This window comes from Eleutherodactylus coqui, chromosome 2 (genome assembly GCF_035609145.1).
Source record: "Eleutherodactylus coqui strain aEleCoq1 chromosome 2, aEleCoq1.hap1, whole genome shotgun sequence".
NCBI lineage: Eukaryota > Metazoa > Chordata > Amphibia > Anura > Eleutherodactylidae > Eleutherodactylus > Eleutherodactylus coqui.
The window spans coordinates 18,019,866-18,035,290 of NC_089838.1; the positions used below are offsets into that span (position 1 = coordinate 18,019,866).

Consider the following 15,425-nt stretch of genomic DNA (forward strand, 5'->3'; position numbering starts at 1 on the left):
TTGACTAGGACTACACTTTTTCTAAAACTAGACCTGGACCAGCTACTGTATCTTAAAGGAACACAGACAGGAGAGGAAGGCAGCATTTCCAGACACCCACATTCCAGTGATGGGGCAATTCCTTAAAGGGGTTGCCCGGTTTTCGGACATTTCCGGAATAACTCCAACTGCCTTAAAATAAGGAGTAGAACAGTACTTATCTGTCCTCTGCTGCAGGGATCCAGAAATGTTGCCCCACCATCCTCCTAGTGCTTCCTGTTTAAGATATCAGCGGAAGTCACCTGAGCGCTGCAGCGTTACTACCCGTTCTCCTGGCAACAGCGCTCACATCCGGGACATCGTAAGGTCAGAACACTGTAGACTCTGATTGGCTGCAATAGTCAGGTGGGTTCTTCTGTCGTCATCCTCTACAATAGTCACTTGGACGACAGCGGGGCAACTTTGCTGGATCCCCGTGACAGAGGTGGGTTAAGTATGGTTCTGCTTATTTTAACCCTTTCCAATCCAATTTGTATCCTTGTTTTCCTAGGTGGCTTCCTCTTTTTCTGCTGTTATGCAACAGCGCTATATGCTGGCTAAAGCCAGTACTGCATGAGGTGACACGTTGGATAGGCTTCGACAGCAGACCAATATACAGTAAGAGAACCCCGACGGACGTCTTCCAACATCGGAGCTGTACGGCCTTAAATCATAATGTCTTCAGAGGTCAGACAGTGGATTGGAAAGGGTTAAGGCAGTTGGAGCTATTGGAGAAATGTTGTCCGGGAAGCGATCAACCTCTTTACTACATCTACCACTGTATTTAAAGGGGTGTCTGCGTGGGTAATACCTTTGTAGAAAGATCCTCCAACAATAAGCTGGTCACAGGGTGTGCAGCTCCTGGAATTCTCAGCGACCTGTTATTGTATAAACTTTGGGCAAATCTGGCAACCAGTGTTCCATTCAGCGCCCCCACAGGAAAAACATTGAAATGAGCAGATTGTCTACAGGGTTCCAGTCCTCAGGTGCTGATCTCATTAAACTTCCAGTTGCCCGTTACCATACATCTGTGTAAACTGTATTAGCATAATAAATGGACGAGGGTGGTACCGAAAATAATGCAAGAGTGGTCAGAACTTTTATTAAGTGACAGTTAAGACTTCTCCCTGTATAGCATATGTCAAACTCAAGACCCGTGGGTTGAATCTGGCCCGACACGTCATTTTACGTGGCCTGTGAGGTCCAGGCACAGAAGAGCTTCTTCTAGATCAGGTCCTGAGCTGTGTAGGGAAGACCCTCTAGCGCATCGTGAACTTGTTTGTGTCTTGCTGCTGGGCACCAGGATTGCGGTCACCGTCTTGATCCTACACTGCAACATCGGGTGCATGCGGCTTGTAGCTGCTACTGCAGCCCCAGAGCCCTTGGTGTGTGCTCCCCTATCTGCTTATTCCGCTGAGCCCATCAGTACGGCGCTGCTTGCCGGCCTCAGATGATGAAAACGGCTTGTACATCCTGGCTGGTCCTCACTACCATCCTTCAGAGCACAGTCTGTTCCAGCCTGCCTGTCCATACCCTGCGAGCCTGCTGCATAGATCAGAGAGGACGTTGTGTTATACTGCTGCTTGACTCAGCGAGTAATGGCTGTGCCCTAAGGAATTTTTTGGGAACCTTTCACTAGGATCTGCTAATTCCCATAATTTTTCCTTTTCTCCCTGCCTACCTGGCAGTTTAGAGTCAAGTGTCTGTAGTGAAGAACTCGTGCCCCAATTTTTTTGGACTATAATCTTGTTCTGGTCCATCTGTTCTTCCCTCTTTTGCATTTGGAAGGGTGTACCGAACTGAACAATAAAAAAAAGCGTCAATTCCTGCAAAGCAACAAACTTAATTTCTGTTAGGCCATGCCCCTTTTACGCTACACCTTCTGTGTCCGATCACACTAATAGAGGGTCACAAGTGTTTCCCTCGCTCATATGCATGTAGCCCTACATTAGCCTAGTCCAGTGATTGTCTGTAGCGATCACACACCAGACGGCATGTGATTGAGATACCTGGAAGTGAGCAAGTGACATGGACCAAGGGGTGGGGGGTGGAGTATAGCTGTTCTTTATATTCGACTCAATTTTTATCTGCCCCAGTCTCCTGGAACACCAGGACAGCCCTATAAATTAAGAATTGTCTCACCGAACCTGGAACAGTTGGGCGATATGCCATATAGTCACAAAGATATGTATATGCATCACATCCTATGGTCTCTTTAGGTGTAACCTTACAGTACACGTTCCAGGATGGGAAGATCCAGTCAAAAGGTTATCTTTTCACATGTCGTAGATACTGTACATATGGGAAGCCCACATTGGAGAAGCGTTGATCATGGACTGCCCCTGGTTTCTTGTTCGGAAGGTCTGTATAGAACACTTACACCCCTTGGGCACTGCTCAGAAATTTCTGTACAAAAACGTTATACTAGATTTCCGTTGACAGCAATTTCTGAGCAGCGCCAACGGAGCAGATCACTGGCGATCCGATTTCCCAGATATCACCACTTCTGTCATGTGACTATCACATAGGGACAAAAAAAAATCATTCGAAAATGGATTTTCCCTTTAACCCTTTCCAATCCACTGACCGACGTCTGAAGACATTCTGATTGAAAGCTGTACAGCTTCAATGTCGCATGACGTCCGGCAGGGTATTCTTACTGCATATTACTGGCTGCTCTGTTGTCGGTGGGCCTCTCCAGCATGTCCCATACCGCAGTACTAGCTCTAGCCAGCAGATGGCGCCATTGTATAATGGCAGAAAGAGAAAGCCCCCCAGGAAGCCCAGAATCCAAAATAGGATTGCAAAAGGTTAAATACCACTTAAAAAATCAATCTCCCCTCCGATGGTCACAACGAGAACAAGAAAAACGAGGTAGAAATAGAATACGTTTATTGACAGTCGTGTTCTTCAGTTCAGAATGAATGACAGTGTGACAAGACGGAGGATGATGAGCCGTGGAGGAAGGAGTGACGCACGAGTTCAGTCATGGCGGCCAGTGATAAGAACGGGGCTTATTGGTTTCGTAATTAAAAGTAATAAATAAAATTGGGCCATCTGGTTCCGTCCAGGAGAGGAGATAATCCCCGGATCAGGACAGGTCAGCTCCTCCATTTAAAACGTCCCTTAAGCAACGTGTCCATTATTTGCACTGGTCTTTGGTCTAAGTTACCAAAACCGCCACGTCTTGTGAGGAAATAGACAAGGAGAACGGCAGGGATGCGTCTCCGCTGAGCGCCCGGTACACGCGCTGCTCCTTGTCATGTACAAGCCGTTCCCGGAGCTGTACTTCCTTCTCTAGAGCAGCTTTGGTGCTTAGCAGCTCCTCGGTCAGACACCTGCAACGGGATGGAAGGAAGATTAATTCATGACGCCATTACACTAGAAGCTCCTTTAATCCAGCATCCATTAAACCAGAAGGTCTGACAATCCAGAACAAGCGTCAGGAGAATGTAGAATTAAAAAAAAAAAAAAAACACAAGCAGAGGATGGAGCAGAGGGAAATCGGAAATCCACCGACTATAAAACAAGTTTAAAACAGTGCCGAATGTTTTACAGAAGCGGCACACGAAGGGCTACCGGGCCTGTGGCGAGAGTGGACGCCTCACTGTAATGCATTTTTCTGTATTTACCACTAGGGGGAGCGCATGGCATAGAAATTTTTCAGCTCCCATTGAGCTTAAGGCCGCCTGCACACGGGCGGAAATCCCGTGGCGGGATTTCCGCCACTGAAAGCCTGCATAGGAGTGCATTACAATACGCACTCCTATGCAGACGGCCGCGCGAAATCTCACGTGGCAAACAAACCGCGGCATGTCCTATTTTTGTGCGGGGCTCGCAGAGCCTCGCACAGGAACGGCACTCACCCGGCCGGCGGCTCTGGTCTGCGCATGCCCGGCAGCCGGCACATGAAAGAGCCGGGGCCGCCGGGCGCGGGTGAGTACGCGCTCGTCTCTGCAGGCGCTCGGGTCGGGTCCCGCGGCGAGAATTCTCGCCGCCGGATCCGACCCGCTCGTCTGCAGGCGGCCTAAAGGGGTTTTCCCGCTTCTTAAAATTGCTCCACACTCACTCTGTCCTTCCTGGTTGCTGCTAACCAGGACATGTGACTGCTGCAGCCAATCACTGCCTTAGAAGGTCACTGCTGTGGCCAATGATTGGCCGCAGCAGTCACATGTCCTGTTCAGCTGCAATCGAGGAGTACAGAATGGCTGTAAAGCAATTTTAGGTAGTAGGAGAAAAAAAAAACAAAAAACGAATCGCTATCGCCCCTTACCCCTGCAGCCCTTTTTTGTTATTTCCAAAATGTAAATTATGTTTTTTACTATCTATGGCCCCTATGACATCATATAAGACCTCTGGGGGACATTCATATGTTTTTCTCTTTTTTTTTTTTTTTGATACTTTTCCAACTGTAGCCGGGGCATCCATTGGAGCCCCAGTTACAAGGAAAACATCGCCTGTAGTGACAATAGTCACTGAGAGAGATGATCAGGATCTGCTAGGACCCTGCAGCTCTGCTGTGCCAGAGGATCCTGGTGGTCATGTGACTGCTGACTCACGTAGTGGAAGAAACACTTTTTAGTACATAGCACTTCATTGAGCGCTGTGTACTAGTGAAAGGAGAAGGCAGAATTATTTAAAGACTTCTCCCTCCTCCTCCGGGTCTAACAGCTGACAACCGACCTGCTTCTGATTAATTGCAGGACCAGAGGCTTAAATCCCGCGCAATATTTTTACTGTGCTTGGTCCTTAATGGGTTAATAAACTGGACTTTTATGGACACAGTGATATCAATTTTTTTCAGTACACAGATATGCTATAGTATTCCATTACCCTGTATTCTCATAGACATTCTATTATGATGACTTAATAGGCAATCATTCATGGCAGCCCTGGGGTCCTTCAGAAGGCCTCAGGCTGCCATGACACCCTTCAAATCTTGTTTATGTATCTAAATCAGGACCTTAAGATGCTGCTGTCAGCATTGACAGAGGCATTCAAACAGTTAACAGTCGAGATCCAAGTGATTGCAGCTGTTGTAGTTGGGACACCCACCATATATGGAGCTAATTCGGTTCCATACGAGGACATCTGACGTGTTGTATATGTACGGCGCATGTTGGGAAAAGGTTAGAGGTCATGCCCATCTTCTCAACCATTTTTTTTTACATATTATGCCAGTGCATCTACAATGAAAAATGATCTGCGAGGTACCGATGAAGGACAGAAAGAGCCTCCTCTTCCTTTCATCTGCTTACGTGCTTCAATAGGCAGGATCTGAGGCCCCTCCGTTCCTGGCAGTTATAGCAGGAGCCTGGCTGTCAGTAGTCAGCTAAACTAGTGTTTTTCAACTCCAGTCCTCAGAGACCACCAACAGGTCATGTTTTCAGGATTTCCTCAGTGTTGCACAGGTGATGTAATTATTGTCGGTGCCTCAGACATTGCCACAGGTATTCTTACTATAGGAGATCCTGAAAACATGACCTGTTGGGGTCCCTGAGGACTGGAGTTGAGAAACGCTGGGCTAAAGCACCACCGTAAGCAGATGTACGTGCAGGTTTAAAGCCCATTAGTGAGGTCAGTAAAAAGATGTATTGGCCGCCACTGACGGGTTAACTAAAAATGCCAAGCTGAAATGTCACGTAATACAACTGAACATATAGCTCACATGGCAATGGCGGACTGCTTCTGTGTCTGTTCTTGAAGAGCTTCGTTCTCCTGCTGGAGCATCTTCACTTTCTCCTCCAGTGCAAGGATCCTCTCCATCTGCCAAGAAGACACATAACTGATTACATGATAGACGCAGATGCGGCCTGGAGGCCCTGCAGTCTGTTCCAACACTGGTTTGAAAGTAATCTACAAAAGTTGAGACACCTAGAGGAATAGTCTGCATCCAACTTCCAACCATGATTTGCTTTTACAGAGCAGCTGTACTTTTGGTGTTTCCTGAAAAAAGCCCTTGGGTTAAAATAATAAGTTCAGACTATCGTGTTTCAGGTTAAGAAACTTTAGAAAATGTTTATGGTTTTAAAGGCCGATATACGCTACCATCTGAGCTCTCCTCCCCCTTACCGGCTCTCTGCCTCTCTCCTCCCCTCCGGCTGTTTGCAATGGGAGGGTGCGGAGCTAAGCCCCGCCCTGCAGCCAGCAATAGGTGGGGCAGAGCTTAGCTCCACCCCTCCCACTGCAAACAGCCGGAGGGGAGGAGTGAGACAGAGAGCTGGTAAGGGGGGAGGACAGCTCAGATGGTGGCGTATATCTTCCGGCCGTGAAAACAGCGGCTGATATACGCTCCTGTGAATAAGCCCTTAATGTCACAAGTAACTGGAAAAATTGAGGTGTTCTAAAACTTGCGACTGGTACTGTGTGTGCGTGCATATGTGCGTTTTTCAACGCTGCGTTAACTGCGGTCTCAGTAGCGCTGGTATGCATTTTTGACAACATTTTTGGCTGAAAAGGATGCTAAAAAACAAACATTAATTTTCTCCAAGCTGCTGCTGAACAGGTCCCTGATGCTGCCCTCCGGAGCTCCCAGCACTCGTCATTGGCGGACATCTTTTGCAAATGACAGGGTTTGAAGACCCCACCTCCAGCAAGAGATTGCTCTGATTGGCTGAGTGTCAGCAAATCACAGCCAGCTCTGGATGGACCAATCACAGCCATTCCTTTTTAGACGCCCAAAAAGTAGTGTTTTGCCCTTATAACCAGCCAGGCAAGGTCAACATATCCCAGAACCCACCATGACTTGCTGGTTCAGTAGCTTCTTGTCTTTTTCCTTGATCAGGTTATTCTTCATCTCGACCACAAAGTATAAGCTGTGCAGCTCTTGTTCCCAGAACTCACCAGGGTTCCCGTAATCCTTAGTAAATACGGTAAAAGGTGATATCATTAGAAAACAAAGCAGCAGCCCTGGCCTCGAAGACAGCAATACGTAGGATTAGAAATAGCGTAATCTACTAGAACTTTAAAGACAAGCTGATTCTTGTGCAACTGTGCTGCAAAATGATAATGGGCAGAGATCCTAATGGCTACTAGAGTACATCTGTAACACCGCTGCTACCCCTGAGGATGCCAGTCTGTCTGGCCAAACATATCGGAGAAAAAGGGGGGGGGGTTCTTAATCTTTTAAAAACTCATATCCATCACTGCAGTTTAGCTTAGCACAGCGCCTCATTCAGCTGCTCCATTACTACCGTGCTTCACCAAAAATAAGACAGTGCCTTATATTAATTTTTGTTTAAAAAGTTTTAACTTTTTTTACATGTATAGCTGCCTGGACACTATTTAAATTGACTCTTTTAATTAACTGTTAACAGGGCTTAATTTTGGAGTAGGGCTTATATTTTAAGCATCCTCAAAAAGCCTGAAAAATCATTTTGCATCCTCAAAAATTCTGGAAAATCATGCTAGGTCTTATTTTCAGGGAAACCGGGTAGGTGAGGGGGGAATCTATATCTTCCACTCGCTGAGCAACTGAGTTGTAGACACTTGGCTACTTTCAGGTGTCCATGATGGGGACTTATTGGTGACTTGGGTCAGAAGACGCTGACCAGGTAGGTTGTGCTGGTATCCCACTTGGTCTGCGACTGGCCGTACAGCTTTCACCAATGGGCCTGACTAATCAAATGCAGCCTTGTACTTTTTTGGGAGAGCAGTTTTGGCTCCTTATACCCTTCCTTAATCCCCATAGAGGAATTGAACTGAAAGTACATTGCAATACTACGGTATTGCATAAAACTGAATTTTAAACAGACTGCCTATTATAGACAGGCAGGTCCCCAATAGGCAAACAATCATGGCAGCACTGAAGGCCTTCAGGGAGGTACCCCGGCTGCCATGACACCTAGACGGCACCCCTACAATCTTATCGCAGAGGGCCATTCAGGACATTTAAATGCCGCTGTCAGAACTGAAAGCAACCTTTAAAAAGTTTAACAGCCGCAATCAGAGTTAACTTTGTTGCGGGCAGCGATACCCGTCATGTATGGCGCTCGTTTGACTCCCGAGCCCTACAACAATGCTAGAAATTGCCTTAAAGTTATAACAACACTGTAGGAGCTGAAGTATTTCTTAATTTATATTTTGACATAATACAGAAATCCAAATCAACAGCCCTAATTAAAATGATAAAATACTCCCTTTCTGCATCTACCACTAGAGGGCGCTTACTGCATACTGATTTATCATTGAGTTCAATGTATCCACAATATGCAGAGCTACTAATGGGGGTTGCAGGTAGCCAGAATTGTATCCAGCAACTATAAGGGTATACTCACTAAAACGGGCATTTCATTTGCCTTGGGTCTTAGTGAAGTGCCCGCTGGGGCAAGAGGTGACACGTTTATGGAGAATCTTAAAAAATTTGTCACATCAATGGCAATGCTGTGCACCAAACGTCAATGAGCTGGAGTAGAGGTGTTCTAATTAACGCTCGTTTCTGGAATAAATGATAGAAATTTGATAGGCTGAGGATTCTGCTGAACCCGCCCACCTTTTAGAACAAGTGTGAGAATAGTGGAAAAGGCCAAAAAGTTACCTTTTTTGACACCAGTGGCACCAACTATTATACCGATATATTACATAATTGGCGCTGCATTTGAACCCATTAGGCCACGTTCATATCTGCTCTGGAGATGAGCCTCCAATGGAGATCCAGCACAAAATCCCCCCAAAATAGCCATTTCATGCTGGGCAGCATGTTGGAAGCCCAACAAACTCTAATCAAGTGAATGAGGCGTTGTTAGTATCCAGCATGTGTCAGACTCGATGCTTCCGTCTTTTCCGTTAGCGCAAATGTGATTATGTCCAACAGAATGGGGGAATTTATGTATGGATTCACGCCAGTTTGCTAACAAAGGAGAGTCGCACATTTCTGTGTAAGTTGTTCTTGCGCAAGAATCTGGGACTTTGACCCTGCGACTTTTGTAAGAGTTGGTGGAGTTTTGCAAAAAGAGGCATGGTCTCCTCCCAGCTGAGAGTGGCTATAATTTATGCCAAAAACTGGCGTATAATTATAGTAGAAACCAACATTAAGCCATAGCTGATGTATATTTCACATTTTGGCGTACTAGACAGAAAAGTGCCTCTTAAAGGGCCACTCCGGTGATTTTTTTCCCCTCCCATTTTTTATGTAGCCATCCCCCCAGTATATATAAGTCGACTAGTATTACCTTTGTTAGTTACACCTTTCTATCCGTAACTTCCTGGAGTACTTCTCAGCTGGGTATTGTAATCTTATTCTGACCATCTGAGAATTACTCGACTTTATGAGCTTTTCATGGGAGGGGGACAAACTCCGATAACATTTACTGTTGATGATTAGAGGCTCCTGTCGCACAGTAATATTAGAGGAGATCACAGCTCAGCCTCCTGACTTTATAATTGTGATCTATTCTTTATTAAGGTGACATTAGAATACAGAATGTAATGACAGGGTCCTCCCAGCAGGCAGAGATGGTAATGGCTCTGGCTGCTCATGTGACACCGTGCTGATGTATCATGGGAGTGTTAGATCACAAAGAAAATAAGCAAGGAGAAATCTCAGCATTAACATGGTGCTTGACAAGCATCAGGCAGGAGGCTGCACTGCATGGAAGAGACTGCAATATAACAAGAGACATCCATAGGGACAGACAATCAGTTCAGGGGACAGTAATGAAAAAAAATATATATATAATTGTTTTTACTGGGAGAAACATCGTGAGCCAATCAGTGTCTATGGGAGGTGCATGCTGAACGAGTGAATGCCCCCCCACCAAGCTGGTGCTTGGTCATTGCCTTTAGCTCAATTCTGTTGACAGGAGACGATAACTCATCAATCAATGACAATTTAGGTAAGCTAAAAACAAATGACTCGTGTGAGAATCATCGATCAGTTCCCGGTCGGTGGCCACGGTCTGAGTATTTTTAGAACTCACGGTTTCTAGCTATTATTCGGATGATTGCGGGTTTGAGTGCGGCAATTTCAGTGTCCAAAACACAAAACATGGAACGATACAGACGTAACGTAATGCAGAAGGCACAAAGGGAAAAAACAAACTTCACTTGTCGACTTTAGAACTTCTAATTAAGAGGGCTCTGGTTCCAAAAAAATAGAAGCCGGCCCTTTAAGCCTCCATGTGCAGAACTGGAGGGAGGCCTGGAATGTAAAACACACCTAAGTGCCGACAGATTACCAAAGGAATAGGATTACTGCATTGTGCACCGAAATAACTCGTTAATAACGAGAATAACACGCTACCAGGAAATAAACAGAGCGCAGATCCCGTTTAGTAACCAAAAGAGTTTAGACTTGGCAAGTATGAGGATTAAACGGCACGGAAACCGTAAATACAGCGTGGGTTAATGCAAAGCTGCTGCTACAGAGGACCTGTTCAGGACATGAGATTATACTTCTAAAGAACACTGTGTTGTTCCTCTATTGTTCCTCCTGGAAATGTATGAACCAGCTGATAACTGGGTGTTACCTTGCAGTTTACTAATGGGGTGTGGTGTCAATGACATGTTCAACACGGACTTGACAGCGGCAGAGTTTGCAGGAAGGAAAAGCCCTATTGGAAATAAGTAATGGTACCCCAATGCTAACCGCCACTGGTAACGGAGTTGAATTGATTTTTTTTTTACCTTTATGTGCCTCTCGTAGTTTTGCCTCAAGGCCGATTCTTCACTTTGCTGAATTTTTCGTAGGAAAGATTCCAGCTGGCTTTTTAGGTCAGTGATGGTTTCCTATTAAAAAAAAAAAAAGCAGATACACTGAATATTTCTATGCATCATCATATTTGCAGTACTGGCCAAAAGTTTTAGGCGGGTATGGAAAAAATGCTGCAAAGTAAGAATGCCTTCAAAAACAGAAGAAAGGTTCATTTATTTTTGTCAATTGCCAAAATGCAATGTGAATGAACAAAAGAGAAATCTAGAAATCCCATCAATATTTGGTGTGACCGCCCTTTGTCTTCAGAGCAGCATCCGTCCTACTAGTTACACTTGTACAAAGCCAGGAATATTGTACGATTATAGTCAGTTGTATGAATAACCAATTATACTAACAGGTGATAATGATCATCATTTTCATATGTAGGTTGAAACACAATCGTTAACTGAGACTGAAACAGCTGCGTAGGAGGATTAAAGTGGGTGAGGAACAACCAGACTCTGCTACAGAGGTGAGGTTATGGAAGACAGTTCCATGTCACATATCATACACCATCACAATACTGAGCAAAGCAACAAGGCAGACGTTACAGTGTATCAGTAAGGTCTTTCCCAGGCAAAATTTTCAAAGCAGACTAGGGTTTCAAGATATGCTGTTCAAGCTCTTCTGAGAGCGGTACAATCATGAGTGTCTACAGGCGGCAGTGAAGCATGGTGGAAAGCGGTACAATGATGAGTGTCTACAGGCAGCAGTGAAGCATGGTGAAAAGCGGTACAATAATGAGTGTCTGCAGGCAGCAGTGAAGCATGGTGGAGAGCGGTACAATAATGAGTGTCTGCAGGCAGCAGTGAAGCATGGTGGAGAGCAGTACAATAATGGGTGTCTGCTGGCAGCAGTGAAGCATGGTGGAGAGTGGTACAATAATGAGTGTCTGCAGGCAGCAGTGAAGCATGGTGGAAAGCGGTACAATAATGAGTGTCTGCAGGCAGCAGTGAAGCATGGTGGAGAGCAGTACAATAATGAGTGTCTGCAGGCAGCAGTGAAGCATGGTGGAAAGCGGTACAATAATGAGTGTCTGCAGGCAGCAGTGAAGCTTGGTGGAGAGCAGTACAATAATGGGTGTCTGCAGGCAACAGTGAAGCATGGTGGAGAGTGGTACAATCATGAGTGTCTACAGGCAGCATTGAAGCATGGTGGAGAGCAGTACAATAATGGGTGTCTGCAGGCAGCAGTGAAGCATGGTGGAAAGCGGTACAATAATGAGTGTCTGCAGGCAGCAGTGAAGCATGGTGGAGAGCGGTACAATAATGGGTGTCTGCTGGCAGCAGTGAAGCATGGTAGAGAGCGGTACAATAATGAGTGTCTGCAGGCAGCAGTGAAGCATGGTGGAGAGCAGTACAATAACGAGTGTCTGCAGGCAGCAGTGAAGCATAGTGGAGAACGGTACAATAACGAGTGTCTGCAGGCAGCAGTGAAGCATGGTGGAGAGCGGTACAATAATGAGTGTCTGCAGGCAGCAGTGAAGCATGGTGGAGATCAGTACAATAATAAGTGTCTGCAGGCAGCAGTGAAGCACGGTGGAGGTTCCTTGCTAGTTTGGGCTGCATTTCAGTAAGTAGAGTTGGGGATTTGGTCAGAATTAATGATGTCCTCAATGCTGAGAAAGACAGGCAGATACTTATCCATCATGCAGTATCATCAAGGAGGCGTCTGATTGGCTGCAAATTTATTCTGCAGCAGAACAACGACCCCAAACTATCTTCAGCGTAAAGAAGAACAAGGAGTCCTGGAAGTGATGACATCATCCAGTCTGCCTGGGATTACATGAAGAGACAGAAGGATCTGAGAAAGCGGACATCCACAGAAGATCTGTGCTTAGTTCTACAACATGTGTAGAGCAACCTCCATGCCGAGTTCCTAAACGGTGTACCAGTGTACCAAGAGGTACTGATGCTGTTTTGAAGGCAAAGAGCGGTCACAGCCAATATTAATGCGATTTAAATTTATCTTCTGTTCCTTCATTCTGAATTTTGGTAATTGACAGAAGGTAACACTCCTATTCTGAAAGTATTCTTACTGTGCACCCCCTTTTTTCCACCGCTGCCCAAAACTTTTGCACAGTGCTGAATGTAAAGTTTATAGTATGCATACCTGGACTGTGTTTAGAAATGGGGCTAAGAGCTGAATATCTATTGAAGCAACCCCCCTGGATCAAACTTGTACAAGGACCAGAAGGGAGAAGGGGAGATTTAGATTACCGGGGGCCCTCCTTATGTGCATACTGTTGTCGAACCATCTTTTCCATGGGCCCTCAGTGGTCTTCCAAGATGGCGGTGCATCGACAGTCTAACTAACAATGCACAGTGCTCATGGAACAGTCTAAGGCTGGATTCAGACGACCGTATATTGGCTTGGTTTTCACGCCGGCCGATATACGGCGTCTCTCTCTGCAGGGGGGGGGAGCCTGGAAGAGCCAGGAGCAGTGCTCTGAGCTCCCGCCCCCTCTCTGCCTTCTCTCCGCTCCTCTGCACTATTTGCAATGAAAGGAGGCGGGACAGGGGTGGGGCTAAGTTCCAAGAATTAGCTCCCACCTCTCCCCATTGCAAATAGTGCAGAGGGGCGGAGAGGCGGCAGAGAGGGGGCGGGAGCTCAGAGCACTGCTCCTGGCTCTTCCATCCTCCCCCCCCCCCTGCAGAGAGTGGCGCCGTAGATCAGCCGGCATGAAAACCCAGCCGATATACGTTCGTCTGAATCCAGCCTAAGGGAGGATGGAAGAGCCAGAAGCAGGAACTGAGCTCCCGCCCCTCTCTGCCTCCTCTCCGCCCCTCCGCACCATTTGCAATGAAAGGAGGCGGGACGGGGTGGGGCTAAGTGCCAAGAATTAGCCCCGCCACCCGTCCCGCCTCTCCCCATTGCAAATAGAGCAGAGAGGCGGAGAAGAGGCAGAGAGGGGGCGGGAGCTCAGAGCACTGCTCCTGGCTCTTCCAGGCTCCCCCCCTGCAGAGAGAGATGACGTATATCGGCTGGGCGTGAAAACCGAGCCGATATACGTTCGTCTGAATCCAGCCTAAGAGGCGGTGTGTCCACAGAGGAAGGTACCATGTAATATACAAATGTAGCAATTTAACACTTGATGCAATAACCCTTTAGTGACCAGGCAGCATAAATATCTGGACTTTACACCAGCGCCATCCTAAATATACGGGGTGTGTTTAAAGCTGATGCATTCTAAAAAGAGCAGTTTGGGTGCTCGGTTGTCTGACAGCCAGTTCCTGTTGTAAAGGCCAGGAGCAGAGAAACCCCCATTTCCGTCCGTTTAACCCCACCCATGCGGCGATCAATAGCAAACGCGGTGTGGAAGCAGATGACAAGGGGAGGGGGATTTCCCCTTTGAATTAGCAGCACCCTGTGATGTAATTACTGTCATTTACAGCATATGCAGTAATGCAGTGTACTACGCTAACGATAAAACAATCGCATCTCCAAGTTCTCTTGAGAGAATAAAAAAAAAGTGTGTCAAGAAAAGTTCAATAAAGTTTAGTTAAAAAAAAAAATCCACTGTAAGATAAAAAAAATAAAAAAAATTTCCTCTCACAAAAAAATAAAATAAAAACACAAAAAAATGCACATCATTGATATCACCGAACTCATAATGACCCAAAATATTTAGTTATTTAATCACACCAGATAAAGTAAAAAAAACTAAAAAAGAAGTCAGAATTGCTATTTTTTCTCCATCCACCTTGCAGAAAATGCAATAAAAAAAAAGTGAACAAAAAGCCACGTTGCCCAAAATGGCATCAAAAGCACAACTCTTCCCACAAAAAAAACCAAAAATGACTTATAACTGCAGACACTGCTCCCGTGGATCTAAATTTAGAGCTGTGCCTGCAATTACAAGCACTGGCCACTACACAGGGGGCGGAGTTAACTGCTTCCACTCCATACTCCTGTGCATTTGCGGTGTTGACAGCAGGTGCCCGATCAAGCTGATTGGTCAGGGTCCAGAGTGTCGGACCCCAGCCGACCAACTATTGAGGACCTGTTCTGAGGGACGAAACCCATTTCATTTTTGCTACAACTGTATCTCCCCTCCCACATTGATCTCCGGACAAATTCCGTGCCCAGAACCGGAGGGTCACTTTAAAGACATGTACCCCCATGAGGGCACACCGCAGTCCTGTAATGACACCCATCAACATGAGAGTACCCGTGGCTATGGAGGCCTTTAGAACAGGGAATCAAATCTGTGCTGGAGTGAAGAGCTGGCCGTGAACGCGCGTGGCTCCCTCCATTCATCCCTATGGTAGTTACAGACCACCTCAGAAGTCACTCCCTTTAATTCCCACTGCTTACGGTAAGGGAGGCCTTTTCTTGCTCAAAGCTCTTCTGCAGCTCTGTTGGGGGGGAAAAAAGTATTGTTATTCCTCTCCGAAAACTCAAATATAAAACACAACATAAAACCCAACCATGAAAAGGTGCCCTATAATAAGGTAATAAATATGTATGTAGTATTTCACGGTCACCGTGTCCCTCGCAGGAAATGTGAAGTGACGATGGGAGGCAAAAGGCAACTGTAGGATTCTCAAAGCCGTGCCCAAGTGAGTTGTGAAGGAAGGGCTAGGAGAAACCTGTCGAATTTTAAGATGGACCACTCTAAGGTTAGACTTCCTTTTAGTTGGCTTAATTTTGCTGCAATTTGCCACAATTTAGGCCACACCCCCTTTTAACAAAGGAACGCCCCTTTGTCGGACAC

General features: G+C 46.1%; 1 protein-coding gene across 1 annotated transcript in view; it reads right to left on the minus strand.

Moving 5' to 3' along the window:
* Positions 1–2,893: 2,893 nt before the first annotated feature.
* Positions 2,894–15,425, minus strand: part of CCDC69 (coiled-coil domain containing 69) — a 36,336-nt gene continuing 23,804 nt past the window's right edge. Inside the window, exons 5-9 of the mRNA XM_066590423.1 lie at positions 15,026–15,066; positions 10,642–10,743; positions 6,758–6,877; positions 5,687–5,784; positions 2,894–3,356 (exon numbers count right to left, since the gene is read on the minus strand). Coding sequence (XP_066446520.1) covers positions 3,182–3,356; positions 5,687–5,784; positions 6,758–6,877; positions 10,642–10,743; positions 15,026–15,066 — 536 coding nt within the window. The 3' untranslated portion in view covers positions 2,894–3,181. The remainder of the gene's footprint in view (positions 3,357–5,686; positions 5,785–6,757; positions 6,878–10,641; positions 10,744–15,025; positions 15,067–15,425) is intronic.